Source organism: Mobula birostris, chromosome 5 (genome assembly GCF_030028105.1).
Source record: "Mobula birostris isolate sMobBir1 chromosome 5, sMobBir1.hap1, whole genome shotgun sequence".
Taxonomy (NCBI): Eukaryota; Metazoa; Chordata; class Chondrichthyes; order Myliobatiformes; family Myliobatidae; genus Mobula; species Mobula birostris.
This window is the reverse complement of record NC_092374.1, coordinates 95,202,355-95,217,347: the sequence shown is the minus strand read 5'-3', so window position 1 is coordinate 95,217,347 and position 14,993 is coordinate 95,202,355. Positions and strand designations below refer to the sequence as shown.

General features: G+C 54.5%; 1 protein-coding gene across 1 annotated transcript in view; it reads left to right on the top strand.

Annotated features, from left to right (window-relative positions):
* The window catches only part of LOC140198385 (uncharacterized), a 116,045-nt gene that overhangs the window by 88,399 nt on the left and 12,653 nt on the right, over nucleotides 1-14,993 (top strand). The window contains exons 6-7 of the mRNA XM_072259481.1: nucleotides 13,132-13,489; nucleotides 13,697-14,926. Coding sequence (XP_072115582.1) covers nucleotides 13,132-13,489; nucleotides 13,697-14,926 — 1,588 coding nt within the window. The remainder of the gene's footprint in view (nucleotides 1-13,131; nucleotides 13,490-13,696; nucleotides 14,927-14,993) is intronic.

Sequence of the window (14,993 nt, the reverse complement as noted above, 5' to 3'; positions counted from 1 at the left end):
AGACCAGCACACTGACCACAGAGACCAGCTCACCAACCACAGAGACCAGCACATCAACCACAGAGACCAGCTCACCAACCACAGAGACCAGCACATCAACCACAGAGACCAGCACGTCAACCACAGAGACCAGCACACCAACCACAGAGACCAGCACATCAACCACAGAGACCAGCTCACCAACCACAGAGAGCAGCACACCAACCACAGAGACCAGCACACCAACCACAGAGACCAGCACATCAACCACAGAGACCAGCTCACCAACCACAGAGACCAGCACGTCAACCACAGAGACCAGCACATCAACCACAGAGACCAGCACACCAACCACAGAGAACAGCTCACCAACCAGCACACCGACAACAGACACCAGCACATCAACCACAGACACCAGCACATCAACCACAGAGACCAGCACGTCAAACACAGAGACCAGCACATCAACCACAGAGACCAGCACACCAACCACAGAGACCAGCTCACCAACCAGCACACCGACAACAGACACCAGCACGTCAACCACAGAGACCAGCACATCAACCACAGAGACCAGCACACCAACCACAGAGACCAGCTCACCAACCAGCACACCGACAACAGACACCAGCACGTCAACCACAGAGACCAGCACATCAACCACAAAGACCAGCACACCAACCACAGAGAACAGCTCACCAACCAGCACATCGACAACAGACACCAGCACATCGACAACAGAGACCAGCACACCAACCACAGAGACCAGCACGTCAACCACAGAGACCAGCACATCAACCACAGAGACCAGCAAGTCAACCACAGAGACCAGCACACTGACAACAGAGACCAACACACTGACCACAGAGTCCAGCACACCAACCGCACAGTCCAGCACATCAACCAAAGAGAGCAGCACAACGACCACAGAGTCCAGCACATCAACAACAGAGACCAGCACATCAACCACAGAGACCAGCACATCAACCACAGAGACCAGCACACCAACCACAGAGACCAGCACATCAACCACAGAGACCAGCACGTCAACCACAGAGACCAGCACACTGACCACAGAGTCCAGCTCACCAACCACAGAGTCCAGCTCACCAACCAGCACATCGACAACAGACACCAGCACATCAACCACAGAGACCAGCACGTCAACCACAGAGACCAGCACATCAACCACAGAGTCCAGCTCACCAACCAGCACACCGACAATAGATACCAGCACATTGACCGCAGAGTCCAGCACAACGACTGCAGAATTCAGCACAATGACCACAGAGTCCAGCACACCAACCACAGAGACCAGCACGTCAACCACAGAGACCAGCAAATCAACCACAGAGACCAGCTCACCAACCAGCACACCGACAACAGACACCAGCACATCAACCACAGAGACCAGCTCACCAACCAGCACATCGACAACAGGCACCAGCACATCAAACACAGAGACCAGCACGTCAACCACAGAGACCAGCACACTGACCACAGAGACCAGCACATCAACCACAGAGACCAGCACATCAACCACAGAGACCAGCTCACCAACCAGCACATCGACAACAGTCACCAGCACATCAACCACAGAGACCAGCACATCAACCACAGAGACCAGCTCACCAACCAGCACATCGACAACAGTCACCAGCACATCAACCACAGAGACCAGCACATCAACCACAGAGACCAGCACGTCAACCACAGAGACCAGCTCATCAACCACTGAGACCAGCTCACCACCCAGCACACCGACAACAGACACCAGCACATCGACAACAGAGACCAGCTCACCAACCACAGAGACCAGCTCATCAACCACAGAGACCAGCTCAGCAACCAGCACATCGACAACATATACCAGCACATTGACCGCAGAGTCCAGCACAACGACTGCAGAGTCCAGCAAAATGATCACAGAGTCCAGCACACCAACCACACCATCCAGCACATCAACTGCAGAGTCCAGCATAACAAGCACAGAGACCAGCACAACGACCACAGAGACCAGCACATCAACCACAGAGACCAGCACACTGACCACAGAGACCAGTTCACCAACCACAGAGTCCAGCACATCCACCACAGAGACCAGCACATCAACCACAGAGACGAGCACATCAACCACAGAGACCAGCACACCAACCACAGAGACCAGCACACCAACCACAGAGACCAGCTCACCAACCAGCACACCGACAACAGACACCAGCACATCAACCACAGAGTCCAGCACATCAACCACAGAGACCAGCACGTCAAGCACAGAGACCAGCTCACCAACCAGCACACTGACAACAGACACCAGCACATCAACCACAGAGACCAGCACGTTAACCACAGAGTCCAGCACATCAACCACAGAGACCAGCACAACGACCACAGAGACCAGCACATCAACCACAGAGACCAGCACACTGACCACAGAGACCAGCACATCAACCACAGAGACCAGCACATCAACCACAGAGACCAGCACATCAACCACAGAGACCAGCTCACCAACCACAGAGACCAGCTCACCAACCACAGAGACCAGCACAACGACCACAGAGACCAGCACATCAACCACAGAGACCAGCACATCAACCACAGAGACCAGCACACTGACCACAGAGACCAGCACATCAACCACAGAGACCAGCACACTGACCACAGAGACCAGCACATCAACCACAGAGACCAGCACATCAACCACAGACACCAGCACATCAACCACAGAGACCAGCACATCAACCACAGAGACCAGCACATCAACCACAGAGACCAGCACACTGACCACAGAGACCAGCTCACCAACCACAGAGACCAGCACATCAACCACAGAGACCAGCACACTGACCACAGAGACCAGCTCACCAACCACAGAGACCAGCACATCAACCACAGAGACCAGCACATCAACCACAGATACCAGCACATCAACCACAGAGACCAGCACGTCAACCACAGAGACCAGCACACCAACCACAGAGACCAGCACATCAACCACAGAGACCAGCTCACCAACCACAGAGACCAGCACGTCAACCACAGAGACCAGCACGTCAACCACAGAGACCAGCATATCAACCACAGAGACCAGCACATCAACCACAGAGACCAGCACGTCAACCACAGAGACCAGCACACCAACCACAGAGACCAGCTCACCAACCAGCACACCGACAACAGACACCAGCACGTCAACCACAGAGACCAGCACATCAACCACAGAGACCAGCACACCAACCACAGAGAACAGATCACCAACCAGCACACCGACAACAGACACCAGCACATCAACCACAGACACCAGCACATCAACCTCAGAGACCAGCACGTCAACCACAGAGACCAGCACATCAACCTCAGAGACCAGCACGTCAACCACAGAGACCAGCACATCAACCACAGAGACCAGCACAACAACCACAGAGACCAGCTCACCAACCAGCACACCGACAACAGACACCAGCACGTCAACCACAGAGACCAGCACATCAACCACAGAGACCAGCACACCAACCACAGAGACCAGCTCACCAACCAGCACACCGACAACAGACACCAGCACATCGACAACAGAGACCAGCACACCAACCACAGAGACCAGCACGTCAACCAGAGAGACCAGCACATCAACCACAGAGACCAGCACGTCAACCACAGAGACCAGCACACTGACAACAGAGACCAACACACTGACCACAGAGTCCAGCACACCAACCACACAGTCCAGCACATCAACCACAGAGACCAGCACTACGACCACAGAGTCCAGCACATCAACAACAGAGACCAGCACATCAACCACAGAGACCAGCACATCAAACACAGAGACCAGCACACCAACCACAGAGACCAGCACATCAACCACAGAGACCAGCACGTCAACCACAGAGACCAGCACACTGACAACAGAGACCAACACACTGACCACAGAGTCCAGCACACCAACCGCACAGTCCAGCACATCAACCATAGAGACCAGCACAATGACCACAGAGTCCAGCACGTCAACCACAGAGACCAGCACATCAACCACAGAGACCAGCACACCAACCACAGAGACCAGCACATCAACCACAGAGACCAGCACACTGACCACAGAGTCCAGCTCACCAACCACAGAGTCCAGCTCACCAACCAGCACATCGACAACAGACACCAGCACATCAACCACAGAGACCAGCACGTCAACGACAGAGACCAGCACATCAACCACAGAGTCCAGCTCACCAACCAGCACACCGACAATAGATACCAGCACATTGACCGCAGAGTCCAGCACAACGACTGCAGAATCCAGCACAATGACCACAGAGTCCAGCACACCAACCACAGAGACCAGCACGTCAACCACAGAGACCAGCAAATCAACCACAGAGACCAGCTCACCAACCAGCACACCGACAACAGACACCAGCACATCAACCACAGAGACCAGCTCACCAACCAGCACATCGACAACAGACACCAGCACATCAAACACAGAGACCAGCACGTCAACCACAGAGACCAGCACGTCAACCACAGAGACCAGCTGACCAACCACAAAAACCAGCACATCGACAACAGAGACCAGCTCACCAACCACAGAGACCAGCTCATCAACCACAGAGACCAGCTCAGCAACCAGCACATCGACAACATATACCAGCACATTGACCGCAGAGTCCAGCACAACGACTGCAGAGTCCAGCACAATGATCACAGAGTCCAGCACACCAACCACACCATCCAGCACATCAACTGCAGAGTCCAGCATAACAAGCACAGAGACCAGCACAACGACCACAGAGACCAGCACAACGACCACAGAGACCAGCACACTGACCACAGAGACCAGCACATCAACCACAGAGACCAGCACATCTACCACAGAGACCAGCACACCGACAACAGACACCAGCACATCAACCACAGACACTAGCACATCAACCACAGAGACCAGCACGTCAACCACAGAGACCAGCACATCAACCACGGAGACCAGCACACCAACCACAGAGACCAGCTCACCAACCAGCACACCGACAACAGACACCAGCACGTCAACCACAGAGACCAGCACATCAACCACAGAGACCAGCACACCAACCACAGAGACCAGCTCACCAACCAGCACACCGACAACAGACACCAGCACATCGACAACAGAGACCAGCACACCAACCACAGAGACCAGCACGTCAACCACAGAGACCAGCACATCAACCACAGAGACCAGCACGTCAACCACAGAGACCAGCACACTGACAACAGAGACCAACACACTGACCACAGAGTCCAGCACACCAACCACACAGTCCAGCACATCAACCACAGAGACCAGCACAACGACCACAGAGTCCAGCACATCAACAACAGAGACCAGCACATCAACCACAGAGACCAGCACATCAAACACAGAGACCAGCACACCAACCACAGAGACCAGCACATCAACCACAGAGACCAGCACGTCAACCACAGAGACCAGCACACTGACAACAGAGACCAACACACTGACCACAGAGTCCAGCACACCAACCGCACAGTCCAGCACATCAACCACAGAGACCAGCACAATGACCACAGAGTCCAGCACGTCAACCACAGAGACCAGCACATCAACCACAGAGACCAGCACACCAACCACAGAGACCAGCACATCAACCACAGAGACCAGCACACTGACCACAGAGTCCAGCTCACCAACCACAGAGTCCAGCTCACCAACCAGCACATCGACAACAGACACCAGCACATCAACCACAGAGACCAACACGTCAACCACAGAGACCAGCACATCAACCACAGAGTCCAGCTCACCAACCAGCACACCGACAATAGATACCAGCACATTGACCGCAGAGTCCAGCACAACGACTGCAGAATCCAGCACAATGACCACAGAGTCCAGCACACCAACCACAGAGACCAGCACGTCAACCACAGAGACCAGCAAATCAACCACAGAGACCAGCTCACCAACCAGCACACCGACAACAGACACCAGCACATCAACCACAGAGACCAGCTCACCAACCAGCACATCGACAACAGACACCAGCACATCAAACACAGAGACCAGCACGTCAACCACAGAGACCAGCACGTCAACCACAGAGACCAGCTGACCAACCACAAAAACCAGCACATCGACAACAGAGACCAGCTCACCAACCACAGAGACCAGCTCATCAACCACAGAGACCAGCTCAGCAACCAGCACATCGACAACATATACCAGCACATTGACCGCAGAGTCCAGCACAACGACTGCAGAGTCCAGCACAATGATCACAGAGTCCAGCACACCAACCACACCATCCAGCACATCAACTGCAGAGTCCAGCATAACAAGCACAGAGACCAGCACAACGACCACAGAGACCAGCACAACGACCACAGAGACCAGCACACTGACCACAGAGACCAGCACATCAACCACAGAGACCAGCACATCTACCACAGAGACCAGCACACCGACAACAGACACCAGCACATCAACCACAGACACTAGCACATCAACCACAGAGACCAGCACGTCAACCACAGAGACCAGCACATCAACCACGGAGACCAGCACACCAACCACAGAGACCAGCTCACCAACCAGCACACCGACAACAGACACCAGCACGTCAACCACAGAGACCAGCACATCAACCACAGAGACCAGCACACCAACCACAGAGATCAGCTCACCAACCAGCACACCGACAACAGACACCAGCACATCGACAACAGAGACCAGCACACCAACCACAGAGACCAGCACGTCAACCACAGAGACCAGCACATCAACCACAGAGACCAGCACGTCAACCACAGAGACCAGCACACTGACAACAGAGACCAACACACTGACCACAGAGTCCAGCACACCAACCACACAGTCCAGCACATCAACCACAGAGACCAGCACAACGACCACAGAGTCCAGCACATCAACAACAGAGACCAGCACATCAACCACAGAGACCAGCACATCAAACACAGAGACCAGCACACCAACCACAGAGACCAGCACATCAACCACAGAGACCAGCACGTCAACCACAGAGACCAGCACACTGACAACAGAGACCAACACACTGACCACAGAGTCCAGCACACCAACCGCACAGTCCAGCACATCAACCACAGAGACCAGCACAATGACCACAGAGTCCAGCACGTCAACCACAGAGACCAGCACATCAACCACAGAGACCAGCACACCAACCACAGAGACCAGCACATCAACCACAGAGACCAGCACACTGACCACAGAGTCCAGCTCACCAACCACAGAGTCCAGCTCACCAACCAGCACATCGACAACAGACACCAGCACATCAACCACAGAGACCAGCACGTCAACCACAGAGACCAGCACATCAACCACAGAGTCCAGCTCACCAACCAGCACACCGACAATAGATACCAGCACATTGACCGCAGAGTCCAGCACAACGACTGCAGAATCCAGCACAATGACCACAGAGTCCAGCACACAAACCACAGAGACCAGCACGTCAACCACAGAGACCAGCAAATCAACCACAGAGACCAGCTCACCAACCAGCACACCGACAACAGACACCAGCACATCAACCACAGAGACCAGCTCACCAACCAGCACATCGACAACAGACACCAGCACATCAAACACAGAGACCAGCACGTCAACCACAGAGACCAGCACGTCAACCACAGAGACCAGCTGACCAACCACAAAAACCAGCACATCGACAACAGAGACCAGCTCACCAACCACAGAGACCAGCTCATCAACCACAGAGACCAGCTCAGCAACCAGCACATCGACAACATATACCAGCACATTGACCGCAGAGTCCAGCACAACGACTGCAGAGTACAGCACAATGATCACAGAGTCCAGCACACCAACCACACCATCCAGCACATCAACTGCAGACACCAGCACAACGACCACAGAGACCAGCACAACGACCACAGAGACCAGCACACTGACCACAGAGACCAGCACAACGACCACAGAGACCAGCACACCAACCACAGAGACCAGCACATCAACCACAGAGACCAGCACATCAACCACAGAGACCAGCACACTGACCACAGAGACCAGCACATCAACCACAGACACCAGCACACTGACCACAGAGACCAGCACATCAACCACAGAGACCAGCACGTCAACCACAGAGACCAGCACATCAACCACAGAGACCAGCACGTCAACCACAGAGACCAGCACACTGACCACAGAGACCAGCACAACGACCACAGAGACCAGCACATCAACCACAGAGACCAGCACATCAACCACAGAGACCAGCTCACCAACCAGCACATCGACAATAGACACCAGCACATCAACCACAGAGACCAGCACACCAACCACAGAGACCAGCACGTCAACCACAGAGACCAGCACACCAACCACAGAGACCAGCACATCAACCACAGAGACCAGCTCACCAACCACAGAGACCAGCACGTCAACCACAGAGAACAGCACGTCAACCACAGAGACCAGCATATCAACCACAGAGACCAACTCACCAACCAGCACATCGACAATAGACACCATCACATCAACCACAGAGACCAGCACACCAACCACAGAGACCAGCAGATCAACCACAGAGACCAGCACATCAACCACAGAGAGCAGCACGTCAACCACAGAGACCAGCACACCAACCACAGAGACCAGCTCACCAACCAGCACACCGACAACAGAGACCAGCACATCAACCACAGAGACCAGCACGTCAACCACAGAGACCAGCACGTCAACCACAGAGTCCAGCACGTCAACCACAGAGACCAGCACGTCAACCACAGAGTCCCGCTCACCAACCACAGAGTCCAGCACTCTGACCACAGAGACCAGCACATCAACCACAGAGTCCAGCACACCAACCAGCACACAGACAACAGACACCAGAACATCAACCACAGAGACCAGCTCACCAACCACAGAGACCAGCACACTGACCACAGAGTCCAGCTCACCAACAACAGAGTCCAGCTCACCAACCAGCACATCGACAACAGACACCAGCACATCAACCACAGAGACCAGCACATCAACCACAGAGACCAGCACATCAACCACAGAGTTCAGCTCACCAACCAGCACACCGACAATAGATACCAGCACATTGACCGCAGAGTCCAGCACAACGACTGCAGAATCCAGCACAATGACCACAGAGTCCAGCACACCAACCACAGAGACCAGCACGTCAACCACAGAGACCAGCAAATCAACCACCGAGACCAGCTCACCACCCAGCACATCGACAACAGACACCAGCACATCAACCACAGAGACCAGCACGTCAACCACAGAGACCAGCACATCAACCACAGAGACCAGCACATCAACCACAGACACCAGCACATCAACCACAGAGACCAGCACGTCAACCACAGAGACCAGCACATCAACCACAGAGACCAGCTCATCAACCACTGAGACCAGCTCACCACCCAGCACACCGACAACAGACACCAGCACATCAACCACAGAGACCAGCACGTCAACCACAGAGACCAGCTGACCAACCACAAAAACCAGCACATCGACAACAGAGACCAGCTCACCAACCACAGAGACCAGCTCATCAACCACAGAGACCAGCTCAGCAACCAGCACATCGACAACAGATACCAGCACATTGACCGCAGAGTCCAGCACAACGACTGCAGAGTCCAGCACAATGATCACAGAGTCCAGCACACCAACCACACCATCCAGCACATCAACTGCAGAGTCCAGCATAACAAGCACAGAGACCAGCACAACGACCACAGAGACCAGCACAACGACCACAGAGACCAGCACACTGACCACAGAGACCAGCACATCAACCACAGAGACCAGCACGTCAACCACAGAGACCAGCACAACGACCATAGAGACCAGCACAACGACCACAGAGACCAGCACAACGACCACAGAGACCAGCACACTGACCACAGAGACCAGCACATCAACCACAGAGACCAGCACATCAACCACAGAGACCAGCACACCAACCACAGAGACCAGCTCACCAACCACAGAGACCAGCACAACGACCACAGAGACCAGCACGTCAACCACAGAGACCAGCACACCAACCACAGAGACCAGCACACCAACCACAGAGACCAGCACATCAACCACAGAGACCAGCACACCAACCACAGAGACCAGCTCACCAACCACAGAGACCAGCACAACGACCACAGAGACCAGCACATCAACCACAGAGACCAGCACACTGACCACAGAGACCAGCAAATCAACCACAGAGACCAGCACATCAACCACAGAGACCAGCTCACCAACCACAGAGACCAGCACATCAACCACAGAGACCAGCTCACCAACCACAGAGACCAGCACATCAACCACAGAGACCAGCACATCAACCACAGAGACCAGCACATCAACCACAGTGACCAGCTCACCAACCAGCACATCGACAATAGACACCAGCACATCAACCACAGAGACCAGCACGTCAACCACAGAGACCAGCACATCAACCACAGAGACCAGCACGTCAACCACAGAGACCAGCACACCAACCACAGAGACCAGCTCACCAACCAGCACACCGACAACAGAGACCAGCACGTCTACCACAGAGACCAGCACGTCAAACACAGAGTCCAGCACGTCAACCACAGAGACCAGCACATCAACCACAGAGTCCAGCTCACCAACCACAGAGTCCAGCACGTCAACCACAGAGACCAGTACGTCAACCACAGAGACCAGCACACCAACCAGCACACAGACAACAGACACCAGAACATCAATCACAGAGACCAGCTCACCAACCACAGAGTCCAGCCCACCAACCGCACAGTCCAGTACGTCAACCACAGAGACCAGCTCACCAACCACAGAGACCAGCACATCAACCACAGAGACCAGCTCACCAACCACAGAGACCAGCACATCAACCACAGAGACCAGCACGTCAACCACAGAGACCAGCACATCAACCACAGAGACCAGCTCACCAACCAGCACATCGACAATAGACACCAGCACATCAACCACAGAGACCAGCACACCAACCACAGAGACCAGCACATCAACCACAGAGACCAGCACATCAACCACAGAGACCAGCACGTCAACCACAGAGACCAGCACACCAACCACAGAGACCAGCTCACCAACCAGCACACCGACAACAGAGACCAGCACATCAACCACAGAGACCAGCACGTCAACCACAGAGACCAGCACGTCAACCACAGAGTCCAGCACGTCAACCACAGAGACCAGCACATCAACCACAGAGTCCAGCTCACCAACCACAGAGTCCAGCACTCTGACCACAGAGACCAGCACATCAACCACAGAGACCAGCACACCAACCAGCACACAGACAACAGAGACCAGAACATCAACCACAGAGACCAGCTCACCAACCACAGAGTCCAGCCCACCAACCGCACAGTCCAGTACGTCAACCACAGACACCAGAACATCAACCACAGAGACCAGCACACCAACCAGTACACCGACGACAGACACCAGCACGTCAACCACAGAGACCAGCACATCAACCACAGAGACCAGCACCTCAACCACAGAGACCAGCACATCAACCACAGAGACCAGCACACCAACCAGCACACCGACGACAGACACCAGCACATTAACCACAGAGGCCAGCACATCAACCACAGAGACCAGCACGTCAACCACAGAGACCAGCTGACCAACCACAAAAACCAGCACATCGACAACAGAGACCAGCTCACCAACCACAGAGACCAGCTCATCAACCACAGAGACCAGCTCAGCAACCAGCACATCGACAACAGAGACCAGCTCACCAACCACAGAGACCAGCTCATCAACCACAGAGACCAGCTCAGCAACCAGCACATCGACAACAGATACCAGCACATTGACCGCAGAGTCCAGCACAACGACTGCAGAGTCCAGCACAATGATCACAGAGTCCAGCACACCAACCACACCATCCAGCACATCAACTGCAGAGTCCAGCATTGCAAGCACAGAGACCAGCACAACGACCACAGAGACCAGCACATCAACCACAGAGACCAGCACACTGACCACAGAGACCAGCACATCAACCACAGAGACCAGCACACTGACCACAGAGACCAGCACATCAACCACAGAGACCAGCACACCAACCACAGAGACCAGCACATCAACAACAGAGACCAGCACACCAACCACAGAGACCAGCACATCAACCACAGAGACCAGCACACCAACCACAGAGACCAGCACACCAACCACAGAGACCAGCTCACAAACCACAGAGACCAGCACATCAACCACAGAGACCAGCCCACCAACCAGAGAGACCAGCACACTGACCACAGAGACCAGCTCACCAACCACAGAGACCAGCACATCAACCACAGAGACCAGCACATCAACCACAGAGACCAGCACATCAACCAGCACACCGACAACAGACACCAGCACATCAACCACAGAGACCAGCACACCAACCACAGAGTCCAGCACATCAACCACAGAGACCAGCACATCAACCACAGAGACCAGCACGTCAACCACAGAGACCAGCACACCAACCACAGAGACCAGCTCACCAACCAGCACACCGACAACAGAGACCAGCACATCAACCACAGAGACCAGCACATCAACCACAGAGACCAGCACGTAAACCACAGAGTCCAGCACGTCAACCACAGAGACCAGCACATCAACCACAGAGTCCAGCACATCAACCACAGAGTCCAGCACACCGACCACAGAGTCCAGCACATCAACCACAGAGATCAGCTCACCAACCACAGAGTCCAGCCCACCAACCGCACAGTCCAGTACGTCAACCACAGAGACCAGCTCACCAACCACAGAGTCCAGCACATCAACCACAGAGACCAGCACATCAACCACAGAGACCAGCACACCAACCACAGAGACCAGCACATCAACCACAGAGACCAGCACATCAACCACAGAGTCCAGCTCAGCAACCAGCACACCGACAACAGACACCAGCACATTGACCGCAGAGTCCAGCACATCAACCAGAGAGACCAGCACATCAACCACAGAGATCAGCACATCAACCACAGAGACCAGCTCACAAACCAGCACGCCGGCAACAGACACCAGCACATTGACCGCAGAGTCCGGCACAACGACTGCAGAGTCCAGCATAACATTCACAGAGCCCAGCACAACGACCACAGAGACCAGCACATCAACCACAGAGACCAGCTCACCAACCAGCACATCGACAACAGACACCAGCACATCAACCGCAGAGACCAGCACATCAACCGCAGAGACCAGCACATCAACCACAGAGACCAGCACATCAACCACAGAGACCAGCACACCAACCACACCATCCAGCACATCAACTGCAGAGTCCAGCATAACAAGCACAGAGACCAGCACAACGACCACAGAGACCAGCACAACGACCACAGAGACCAGCACACTGACCACAGAGACCAGCACATCAACCACAGAGACCAGCACACTGACCACAGAGACCAGCACATCAACCACAGAGACCAGCACGTCAACCACAGAGACCAGCACAACGACCACAGAGACCAGCACAACGACCACAGAGACCAGCACAACGACCACAGAGACCAGCACACTGACCACAGAGACCAGCACATCAACCACAGAGACCAGAACATCAACCACAGAGACCAGCACACCAACCACAGAGACCAGCTCACCAACCACAGAGACCAGCACAAAGACCACAGAGACCAGCACGTCAACCACAGAGACCAGCACACCAACCACAGAGACCAGCACACCAACCACAGAGACCAGCACATCAACCACAGAGACCAGCACACCAACCACAGAGACCAGCTCACCAACCACAGAGACCAGCACAACGACCACAGAGACCAGCACATCAACCACAGAGACCAGCACACTGACCACAGAGACCAGCACATCAACCACAGAGACCAGCACATCAACCACAGAGACCAGCTCACCAACCACAGAGACCAGCACATCAACCACAGAGACCAGCTCACCAACCACAGAGACCAGCACATCAACCACAGAGACCAGCACATCAACCACAGAGACCAGCACATCAACCACAGTGACCAGCTCACCAACCAGCACATCGACAATAGACACCAGCACATCAACCACAGAGACCAGCACGTCAACCACAGAGACCAGCACATCAACCACAGAGACCAGCACGTCAACCACAGAGACCAGCACACCAACCACAGAGACCAGCTCACCAACCAGCACACCGACAACAGAGACCAGCACGTCAACCACAGAGACCAGCACGTCAAACACAGAGTCCAGCACGTCAACCACAGAGACCAGCACATCAACCACAGAGTCCAGCTCACCAACCACAGAGTCCAGCACGTCAACCACAGAGACCAGTACGTCAACCACAGAGACCAGCACACCAACCAGCACACAGACAACAGACACCAGAACATCAATCACAGAGACCAGCTCACCAACCACAGAGTCCAGCCCACCAACCGCACAGTCCAGTACGTCAACCACAGAGACCAGCTCACCAACCACAGAGACCAGCACATCAACCACAGAGACCAGCTCACCAACCACAGAGACCAGCACGTCAACCACAGAGACCAGCACGTCAACCACAGAGACCAGCACATCAACCACAGAGACCAGCTCACCAACCAGCACATCGACAATAGACACCAGCACATCAACCACAGAGACCAGCACACCAACCACAGAGACCAGCACATCAACCACAGAGACCAGCACATCAACCACAGAGACCAGCACGTCAACCACAGAGACCAGCACACCAACCACAGAGACCAGCTCACCAACCAGCACACCGACAACAGAGACCAGCACATCAACCACAGAGACCAGCACGTCAACCACAGAGACCAGCACGTCAACCACAGAGTCCAGCACGTCAACCACAGAGACCAGCACATCAACCACAGAGTCCAGCTCACCAACCACAGAGTCCAGCACTCTGACCACAGAGACCAGCACATCAACCACAGAGACCAGCACACCAACCAGCACACAG